The following is a 12153-nucleotide window of genomic DNA, read 5'->3' on the forward strand; positions in this document are numbered from 1 at the left end:
AAGGTTTGGATCAATGGTGTGAACTGTAACGGGACAGAGGATCAGCTGTGGAACTGCCAGAACTTCAGTGATTGGGGGGTCAACGTCTCCAACCAGAACTTCAGTGATTGGGGGGTCAACGTCTCCACTCAGGACTCAGTTAAATGGATCACATGTTCAGGTAAGAACACACCTCAGTATCAATATCATCACTTTGTTGTTGACTGTTTTGTTGCACGCACGCACGCACGCACGCACGCACGCACGCACGCGCACGCACACGCACACACGCACACACGCACACACACACACACGCGCGCGCACACGCACACGCACACGCACACGCACACGCACGCACACAATATGCGCGAAGGTAATTCCAGGCTTTAGTCCTGGTTTTGGTAGGCAGAGATTTAAGCCATTCAAAATCTTAACAGACAAATTCAATCCTTAAATTAAATCCTGATGAGGGGATATTGCTCTGTGATTAAAACGTATTATGTTGATCCAGAAATATACTAAAACATGTCATACATTTTGGAGATGATCTGATCCAGTTCATGCAGGGTCCCTTAATTAATAATTTGATTAGGTCATCCAGTGCAGGCACTATATGTTGGAAAGTTATGGTTTATTTTCCTTGCTAAATCATGACTATATTCTCACAGAATATTGAAGTTTTTGTCTCTCACAAATTGTTTCTCCAAATATTACCCTCTTCCATTATGATTATCTACCATTGTAGAAACATTATGAAAATATTTCCGTTTCAGTTCATTAAACATTCTTGAGCTTGGAACAACATTGATAAGTTATTTTTTGGGGGAACGAAGCTGTGGTGAGTTATGGACATCACATAACTGTAATTTCCAAGTCACTGTTTTTAAAATTAGATTTGTCTTTCTTTCTTTCTTTCTTTTTTTCAACTTGTAGATAAGGTTGAAATAAGTTTGGATGGTTTTAAATGTGCCGGAGCTGTCCAATTCAACACAACGTCAAATGAGGGAAATTCACAATACTATGTTTGTTCTGACCACTGGGGTAAGAGTTACACTACCTTGAATGTTCTCATTTGTCATCATACATTCCTTTGTGATAATTTATGGACCTTTGGACTGTATTAGAACAGAACTAAATTATTCCCTCTCCCACTTTCTTTCGTGGATTTGTCCAGTCTGGGCTCTATTATTATTATTATAAGTAGTAGTAGCAGTGATAGTATTTCTCATATCATTCCAAATCAAATATCTTATCTGTAACGCTGGTTTCCTCCGACTTAAAGGAAAGGAACAAGCTGACCTTGTGTGCAACAACCTCAAATGTGGAATCGCAAAAGATGTGCCTGACCCGACCAAAATGACCTCACCAGAGGGGTTCACCTCCAAAGGCAAGAAGATAATTAATTGTACAGGCACCAGAAATGAAGACCATCTGTGGCAGTGTGATCCTAAAGACCCTCTGCCTGCTACATGCTCTAAACCTGCATTCATCACATGTTCAGGTACGTTTGTTTACTTCACTGTGATTTACATCTCTGTTCTTATCTCCAACAGCTGTCAGTTACAAACCACACATACTGTACAGACATGTATTAATATGTGGAAAGAAGCAGCACTCCGTTTGCAAGACTGAACTCAGTTCCATTTTCTTTATTCTGATGAGTTTCAGCATATAGCCTTCATCAGAGCAAGTTACATGCTTAAGTGTCATACATATGTATGCAGACGCACACACACCCCTGCATGCACACACACACACACACACACACACACACACACACACACACACACACACACACACACACACACACACACACACACACACACACACACACACACACACATTTATTATACATGCGCACGTGCACACAAAATACAATGTATTTGCTTGCTGTTCAATGAATGTTCAAATGTTCAATGCCAAAGTGTTCAGATAAAGATGTATGTTAAAGTGTTGGTACATTTTCACATAAAGATGTATGTTAAAGTGTTGGTACATTTTCACATAAAGATTTATGTTAAAGTGTTGGTACATTTTCACATAAAGATGTATGTTAAAGTGTTGGTACATTTTCATGTCTGTTAACAGATCACCCCATGTTACGGCTACAAGACGGGGACAATGTCTGTTCTGGATCCTTGATGGTGGAGGACGGTGACATTTGGAATATTACCTGCAATGAAAACACCACAATAACAGCTGATATGATGTGCAAACAACTGAGATGTGGAGTCAGTGTCACACATAACTTTACCTGTGACAGGAACCAATCAGTTCCATCCACACTGAACTGCTCAGGTAATATTAATATTCATACATCTCATAGTTTCAGCTCAGCAACAAGAACAAGGAGTCAACTCTTGTGTTAGGCTTTAAGTTTCACCATGATATTTATTTTTGCTTTACTCACACAGTAGGGAAACATTATATAAAATCCATAAGTTAAATCGTATGGTAGTCTTGTTAAATATTTTGTCATTTTATTGTGGATACATAATAGTGCACATTTAAGCAGCTACACTGCCCTACAGTACACAGTATGACCTAAATATATTTTGGTCATTCTTTCTGTGTCTTCAAAGATGATATGAAACAGATTAAACAGAGCGTGTTTATTTATGTTCATTATTTATGTTCATTAGAGCTTTAAATTAAATGCATTTAATTTATTTAATGCATTTTAGTTTTTCAATTACTGTAGAATCAAATTGACTGAACCTGCCTTCTCTTAATGTTTTAACAGAAAAGATCAACATAACTCTCCTGGACAACCACAGTCCCAGTGATTGTTATGGTGCAGTTTATATCAATAGTTCTATGGGTCTGCAGCCTGTGTGTGGTTCAGACTGGGACAGACATGATGGAGAAGTGGTTTGCAGAGAGTTGGGCTGTGGCAAGGTGAGCTCTCATTATTTATGTTAATATGTAATGAATCACTTATCTGTGGCAAGGTGAGCTCTCATTATTTATGTTAATATGTAATGAATCACTTATCTGTGGCAAGGTGAGCTCTCATTATTTATGGTTAATATCTGTTGAATCACTTTTCTATGATACAGACCTTATGGGTCAATTTTTACATTTTAAATGAAGATTCAGCATTTTACAGTGTCCTGGCATTTCCAGTATATTTCTAGTGCTGTGGTTCTAAATACCATGTTATTACTACTGTATCTTTCTACTTATATCATTTTTGCACAATTTTTGCACAAGTTCCTCATCCACATCAGTTGTCAGCACATATTCTATATTAAATTTGGTTTAAGGGAGGACCGGCCGGCGGCTGCAGACCTCTGAAATCACGCTCATGTCACCATGACTCAGCCATAACCATATAAGGAGTTTTGATTGAATACGTATTTAGACAGAAATGAAATCTGCATGAGGTAAAGTCAGACATTTAGGCTAAAAGGATAACAATGCAGCTACGCCCAAATATGGAGTGTGTTGTCTAACCTCAATGTGTCGTCATGGCCAGAGCCATAAAGAGAGTTCTGACACTAGCGTCGACTCCCATTGTAAGAATGGAATGTGGAAGTGCTCTGTCTATCTCAATGAGATAGTTCCAATGTTTGGAACTATAGCCCATAGGAGCCCGCTTTGGGGCGAGATCAAAGTGTGTCGTTACTCTCTTTTCTACACTCTGGTCATGGCATCAGGCGCATAGAGACCTAGTTTGCTGTGACGCACGCACGCACGCACGCACGCACGCACGCACGCACGCACGCACACACACACTCTATCACACACACACACACACACACACACACACACACTCTATCACTCATACAGATGATTTCACTCAGAACTATTTTGTGTGGCAAAGGAAATGTATTTTATTCAGAATACATTGAATGTGTTCTTGCAGGTGATTGACAACAGCACCACCAGAACTAGACAACATGGAATACTGGACAATGTCAACTGTAATGGCACTGAGACGTCACTGTGGCACTGCAAGGCCAAGTACAATGACTCTGTCCCATGCACTTCCACTGCTCATGTCACCTGTGAAAGTAAGAGCATGATTTTATTGTTTAACAACAGATGGTAACAAGTCACATAAGAGTGCCAAGAGAATAAGTGCTGTCACAGTGATGCATGGTCAGAAAGGGTGTCCAGGAGAAGCGGATGGTTCACTATGTCAAATGCTGCTGATAGGTCTAGAGGAATTAGGACTGTAGAGTGGGAGGCAGCCTGGGCAGCATGGAGAGCTTTTGACTTTCAGTGGAGTGGGCTGGTTTGATCCAGCAGGTTGTTCTGTGAGAGACTGAGAGAAAACAGGGTAGAGACAACATGTTCAAGAGTTTTGGAAAGAAAGGAAAGTAGTGGAACCAGTCTGTAATAAAGCACACATACATGTTATGGTTTCCCTAATAATTCATCCTTTTTTCAGACAACAAGATGGTGTTCATGAAGAATGGAACGTCCTGTTCTGGTCAGGTGGCAGTAGAGCATGCTGGGAAGGACTACTGGCTCTCAGGGACCAATGAGACGTGGAACCACACTGCTGATGTGGTCTGTGGACAGATGCATTGTGGGAATGCTACTAATGTCACCCTGTTCCCTCATGTTCCTTCTGGAGAACCTGGAATGGAGAATGAGGTTTGGAGTGAGTCCTATAACTGCTCCTCCACAGAGACATCAGTCTTCCACTGTCCAAAGGACAACACGACATCATCCAATCAGACCCTCGCTTTGGTGGAATGTTCAGGTAATATGTTACCCTTGTAACGTTGCTGTAATGTTGCTGTTGTGTGTGATTAAATTGATGCTCACTTACAGAACATAGTTTGATATGATGTCCCCACAATTTTCTGTTTGATTTTAATGTTTATTTCAACAGGTAATATAACAGCAACGCTGTCAGAGCAGTGTTGGGGGACAGTTCAGGTGTGCACCCATGCAGGCTGTGGGGGGGTGTGTGCACACACCTGGACTGAAGCTAATTCTGAAATGCTGTGTAAAGACCTGGGCTGTGGACCTGCCTTCTCTGAGATCCACCAGAACATCAAGGGGGATGTGACCATCCTGGCAATGTACCCGACCAATCACACCACCAACCTGACTGAGAGCATCATCGTGAAAAAAGACCCAGAGACCAACTGTGATGACAAACCGGCCTTCGTTGTTTGCTTGGGTAAAATACCTACACTAAAGTTAGAACACAATTTGTTTGGTAGATTGTTATAGGCAAGGCAAGTTTATTTGTAGGCTATAGCACATTTCAACAAGGCAATTCAAAGTGCTTTTCACAAAACATTAAAAACCTGAAATTAAAATGAAAATGAAACAGATGAGATAATTAAATCACAATGACTTAAAAATTGTTATGGTTATACTGTAAACTATGTACCTCTTCATAATAGGGTTAGCAATACATTGTCTATAATATAGTCATTTCAGTGGTACTTGACTATATAGGCTACAGCCAATAGAAATACTAATATTAACCGCAATCGTGAAAGTATATTTATTTCATTAAAAATATATATTCTTTATTGTATATTATATTATATTATATTATGTTTATTGTTTTAGTGGTTTTAGTGAATATGTTATCTATGTACATGCGTAGAAAACTGTTTCACATGAAGTTTTTATATTGTTTCCATGCAGCCAGTGTTAAGGCTGATTTCAAGGATTCCAGAGATCATTGTTCTGGAAATGTGGAGATACTTTATCGAGGCCAACGATACCCTGTCTGTAAAGAAACCCTGAATGACACCAATGTCCAAAATACCATCTGCAGAGAGCTGCAATGTGGAGAGACCGGCGAGCCTGTTGAATTCTTTGGACCTTTACCGTTAAGTCCACCTGAAGTCGTGTCAGGACTGAGCTGTCCTGCAAACAGCCACAAGGTGGCAGACTGTAACATTACTTTACAGGACAAAGGACATTGTTCTCTTGGTGGCCTCCAGTGTTCTGGTACGTTTTAAATGCTTTCATCTGATTCCACCTGACTTAAACAAACAGGTGTTGTATAGATACTCTGCATGTTACAGTAACAGCCCATTTATGAACATGGACTATGGTAGAATATGATTCTACAGCAACAATCTGAGGCAATGATTCATATTTAGTTTTCATCAACTATGCTGTGTCTCTGCTACTTCTCATCTCAGACTGGCAGAAGATCAGAATACAACATCCAAAACAGCATGGAAGACACTATGAGGGACATGTGTTTGTTTATAGTCAGAATGGTTCCAGGATGGTTTCTAGCCATGGCTGGACAGACACAGAGGGAGACAAACTGTGCCGTGATCTGGACCGTGGCGGTTATAAAAAACATACAGCATCAAATAGTTCTTCTGATCTGTGGGAGAAGAGCTTCAACTGTAGTGATGTGAAGAACCTGAAGACCATCTGGGACTGTGAACGTGAAAATACAACCTCCGGGAACCAAGGGGTCTACCTCCAATGCCAGAGTAATAACTTATTATTATAACTTATTATTATTATTATTACACATCTCTAATGCTAGAGTAATGAATAACTGTTATTATTAATGTATCTCCAATGCCAGAGTAATACATTGTATTACCAAACAGTGTAATCCAAAACTAAAACAACAACAATGAATTATAATAAATACTGTGATTTATTTTTTATTATAAATAATAAAATTAATTGACACCAAGGATTTTACCAGTCCATTTGTACACATTAATAGTTATATTAACATACAGGATTGTGTACAAAAGATGATTTAATGTTAAGACAGATGTAATTTTAAGTGGGGGAAAGGACAGTTTATTTTTCATTGATCATTATTGGATGAGGAATATTCAGGCCTCATCAGGCCCAGTGGATGTATGCCTCATATTTCAAGTAAATGTTTTGAATGACATCTCTACATGACCCCAAAACATATTTTTTCAGAGCTATCACATCTGTGTGGTTTTGGGATTAGGGATTTATTTGTGTCTGTTGATTTTGTTGATTTGTTGTTGTTTCTGTTTTCCCAGATAACCCTGTGGTTAGCCTACCATACTGTTCTGGTGAGGTGAAGATCGATGGCATCAGGGTGTGCAGTGATCACTGGGATGACAAACATTCACAAATAGTTTGCAGAGAGCTGGGCTGTGGCAATGCTCTGCCCTTTAAAAAACATGGAAGAACTGGGTCAGATGTTTACCACGTCCGTTGCCAGGGCTCTGAGTCCAGTCTTGGGCAGTGTGAGACGGTCCTGGGCCGGTGTGCTGGAGGACTGGTGTCTGTCTACTGTACAGGTGAATTATTTTATATACTTCTACAGTTTTGCATTTTGTATTTGATATAGTAGTTACTGTATGTCATTTTGTATTTTATATAGTAGTTACTGAATGTCATTTTGTATTTTATATAGTAGTTGCTGTGTCATTTTGTATTTTATATAGTAGTTACTGTATGTCATTTTGTATTTTATATAGTAGTTACTGAATGTTATTTTGTATTTTATATGTAGTTACTGTATGTAATTTTGTATTTTATATAGTAGTTACTGTATGTCATTTTGTATTTTATATAGTAGTTACTGAATGTCATTTTGTATTTTATATAGTAGTTACTGTATGTCATTTTGTATTTTATATAGTAGTTACTGAATGTTATTTTGTATTTTATATAGTAGTTACTGTGTCATTTTGTATTTTATATAGTAGTTACTGTATGTCATTTTGTATTTTATATAGTAGTTACTGTATGTCATTTTGTATTTTATATAGTAGTTACTGTGTATCAGACTATTTAAGAATTCTGTCCATATTTTACTTCAGTATGTGTTACTGATGTATTATTTTCAACTGAAAAAAATAAATGTGTATATGAGACTGCAATGACATTTAGTTTATTAATGTAAAACAGGCATTCTGGACATTGAAATGGATAAAGACCTCTATAGAAACTAAATGTTAGATTAACCTTAACTTATTTCCAAGTTTTTAGACTTAATAGACAATGGATTGGAATTGAGATCAGATCCGTTTTTATGTTCACTTGAAACTGTCAATGGATGTATTTATTTTTTCTTCCTCCTATTTTAGTGGTTGAATAAGCTTCCTAATTGTTTTCTCTTGCTCCTTATGCTAATTAATTCCTATTATATATGCTACTAATATTTATCCATTCAAAAGTTTGGATGCAATATCATTTCCACATGACAGGGAATAAAGCAGAGGTTTTTCATTTCTCTTGTTACAGGTGTCATCATTTTCAGCACCACAGAGAGGTGTGGAGGTACACTTCTTCTCCGATACCAAGATAAGTGGGAGCGTGTGTGTCCCCTAAATGTAACAAAGGATGTTAAGAACCTGCTGTGCAAGAAGCTTGGTTGTGGTGAAGTCATAGAGAACATTATGACAGATGTGAAATCCACAGAGGAGGTAAACAACTGTTTTGTTTGCTTTGTCCTTTATGTCTCATTGATATCATAAGACATATTGTCACTCCAGTCGCCTCTGTACATTATTTTGTATGAAATGTGTTTTTGTGACATTCCTGACTGGAAACGGTGAGGAAAAAACTCTCTCAAACACTAAAGGAAGTTTTGATTATGATTGTAGGACCTGGAAATGACTCTGGTTTGCACACAAGATTATTTGAACATCAGAGACTGTGTCCACCACAAGTCTTGTAAGAAAGTCAAACCAGCTGAAATCTATTGTAAAGGTAACACACCTACTTTCACTGATCATGTTAAACTAAATGTGTTATTAGTTATTGTGGTTTTACCTAGACGCTGATGAGTGAAACAATTCTGATGATTATTTTTGATGATGATGATTATGATGATGATGATCTCTCATTTGCTTTATTCAACCAGATTATTTTGGATTAATGGATATACTGGAGGTCCTTAGGATTGTCACAGCCCTTGTGATTGTGCTGCTGCTGATTCTCCTCAGCCTGTGTGTGAGAACACCTGCTACTGTTAATAGTGAGTAACATTATATTCTTGTATTCTATTTAAGTGGTTGTAGTTATAGGATAATTATTCTCTTTTATGTGAAAATTGTGAATAGGAGTCTTGAATCATGTCAACAATCATGTAAATTCACTGTTACATGTTTTAATATTTGTCCATCATTTAGGAAAAAAATAAACTGATATTTGACAGAAACACAGCCTGATTGTATTCATGTAGATGAAGTAATACTACTATCTGGTCACAAGAGGCCAGTATTTGAACACAGAGTATCATGTTGTTTCTCGTAGTGCAAGTTCAAATGCAAATATTTTTCATTTATTGTCTCCGCCAGGCCGAAAGGCATGGAGGGAGAGTATGTTTTACCCCCTGTCCGTCCGTGTGTCCGTCCGTGTGTCTGTCCGTCCGTCCGTGTGTCCTGTCCGTGACGTGTGCGACCAGCTAATCTCCGGCACCGTTGGCCCGGTCGTTGCTAAACTGTGCACACACACTCCCTGGATGCCAGAGCAGAACCTCTACCCCAAATTTTTCACATGGGCCTGTTATAGCGCCACCAGGCGGACGATTTGTGCGAAACCCATTTTTTTATATTACTCCTACAGATTTTATCCAAACGTCATGCAAATTGGTACACAGTATCTCTATAGTCAAATGATCAACACAGATCTGTCCGATTTCCCATATTTCATCCTCATTGCCTAAGGTTGGCCTCAAAATTTTGCAGGATTGGTCCGTTTTGAACAAAATGCCTCAAACTATGCATGCAGCTTGCTATTTCCGTGAAATTTCACACGCACATTCCCACTAGGCCGAGGAAGAAATTCCACCCTTTTCACATTGGCCTGTTATAGCGCCACCAGCAGGTCTAATTTAGCATAACAGATTTTTGGAACAAAATGCCTCAAATCATGAATGCAGTGTCCAATTGCCGGGAAAGGCCGTAAATGGCACCATTTTCACATTGGCCTATTATAGCGCCACCAGGAGGCCACAATAACGTACATGACCTGGCGGAGACCTGTGCTCCTTTTTGCACTTTTTCTAGTTTTATTTATGTTGAACAGCGTGTGTGTGTGTGTGTGTGTGTGTGTGTGTGTGTGTGTGTGTGTGTGTGTGTGCGTGTGCGTGTTACCTACTATCCTATATAGTATTAGTAATAATGATGATGATACTAATAATGCTCTGCTTTGGCAAGTATAAGTGCAATGATACTGATGCACAACAGTAAAGCAATTATATTTTTTCTTCTTTCTTTGACATCTTGCACCATTAGTGTTCTAACTGTGTTGTCATTTAGTAATAAAATCTACAGAAAAAGACAAAGAGGATGAAGGTGTTGAATATGAGGAGATTGGCATCACTGCAAATGAAATGAAAGTCTTGGATCAACTTGGTGAGTGATATTTACAATTGTGAGAGGGTAAACCATCACATAAGTAGAGTTCAGAGAGAACAATGTAGAGCCTCAAAGAAACTATAGTATATCAGGTAAACAATGAACCTAGCCTCTGTCTAAACAACATTCTGGATATTTGAAACTATAGGATACCAGGTAAACAATGAAATGTCTAAACAACATGGTATCTAAATAACATCCTGTATATTCATAGCGGTCATAGCAGAATCATTAGAGAGCACGTCTGTGGAGGTCCTGGTTGTCCCAGGTTTGATTCCAGACCAGGCCAGCAACTGTGAGTAACGTTATATTAATGTATTCTATGAACATGGTTGTAGTCATAGAGGATGTTCTCTTTTATATGAACCATGTGTCAATTGGAGGCTTGAACATCATGTCATGTAAATTCAATGAATGAATGACATGTTTTAATACCTGTCCAGTCATTTGAAAAAAAGAAAGTGTGTGTGTGTGTGTGTGTGTGTGTGTGTGTGTGTGTGTGTGTGTGTGTGTGTGTGTGTGTGTGTGTGTGTGTGTGTGTGCGTGTGCGTGCGCACGCATGTCACATTGTGAAGACATTTGATCCTACATAATAATAAGTGCTTAGATACTGCATGTTCAACAGTAAATGTAAATATATAGTTTTTCATCCGTAGTTTTCTAACTGTGTTGTCATTTAGTAAGACAATCTCCACAAAAAGACAAAGAGGATGAAGGTGTTGAATATGAGGAGATTGGCATCACTGCAAATGAAATGAAAGTCTTGGATCAACTTGGTGAGTGATATTTACAGACAGTGATACACATTCATTATCTAACTCTGTCTCACTGACTTGTGTCGCACACACCACTGTACTTTATAATACAGTATCACTTTACCGTATAATACAGTATTACAGTAATACTGTATTACACAGTACAGTGATACTGTAGTATACAGTACAGTAGTATTATACAGTACTTTACTGTATAATACTACTGTACCGTATAATACAGTATCACTGTATAACAGGGCTTTTTTTTTTTAGAGTAATCAGAGTAACCAGAGTAATCAGAGTAAGCATGAACTGTAGTCAACAATGACAGAGTAAATAGTCACATAAGTAGAGTTCAGAGAGAACAATAGTGTGTCAAAGAAACTTTATGATACCAGGTAAACAATGAACCTAGCATCTATCTAAATAGCATTCTGTACATTTGCAGCGGTCATAGCAGAATCATTAGAGAGCATGCCTGCGGAGCCGGAGGCCCTGGTTGGTCCAGGTTTGATTCCAGGCCAGGCCAGCAACTGTGAGTAATGTTATATTAATGTATTCTATGAACGTGGTTGTAGGTAGATGTTCTCTTTTATATGAACTTTTTATATGAACTTTGTCAATAGGAGGCTTGAACATCATGTCATGTCAATCTTTCCAACTATAATTCAAGCCCGGTCCGTCTGCGTACGGACTACTAGATCAGAGCCAAGCAGTTGTACAATTCTCTCCCAACTTGCTACAAAAATCTCTCATGGCTCTGGCTAGGTTACCATCTACTTTTCCACCTTCATATAAATCGTACATTGCACGATTTATATGAAACTCTATTATTATGCAATAATATTCTAGAAGCACCGGAAGTCGTCTGACGTCATTTACGTCACCAATTTGGAGAACAGATCTACAAGCCTCGACGCGTTGTTGCCTTGAATATCTGTTCTTTTTTCTCATACTTTCACTAGCCCCTCTCCTTTTCACTGGACACAGACAGAGAGAGAAGTCATTTTACACTGCAATTTTACCACTTATATAATGTATAGTTGTACAATAATAAACACACACATACAAATGCTCTAATAACAGGCTAAACAAAACAGTGAAACCAACTATAT

At 38.4% G+C, this 12153-nt stretch overlaps 1 protein-coding gene across 1 annotated transcript; it reads left to right on the forward strand.

The window, feature by feature from the left end:
* On the forward strand, window positions 1-10586 carry LOC308079063 (scavenger receptor cysteine-rich type 1 protein M130-like; the record flags this gene model as incomplete). The annotated part of the gene is made up of 14 exons (XM_080420401.1): window positions 1-160; window positions 913-1020; window positions 1262-1480; window positions 2068-2277; window positions 2723-2877; window positions 3848-3995; window positions 4376-4693; window positions 4826-5119; window positions 5599-5850; window positions 6105-6362; window positions 6951-7214; window positions 8164-8199; window positions 10185-10280; window positions 10498-10586. Exons 3-14 carry the CDS (start codon window positions 1336-1338, stop codon window positions 10584-10586), a joined length of 2265 nt encoding a protein of 754 aa, XP_080276527.1. The 5' UTR covers window positions 1-160; window positions 913-1020; window positions 1262-1335.
* Between the last annotated feature and the right edge of the window lie 1567 nt (window positions 10587-12153).

Source organism: Gymnoscopelus braueri (assembly GCF_963280865.1).
Source record: "Gymnoscopelus braueri genome assembly, chromosome: 22".
NCBI lineage: Eukaryota > Metazoa > Chordata > Actinopteri > Myctophiformes > Myctophidae > Gymnoscopelus > Gymnoscopelus braueri.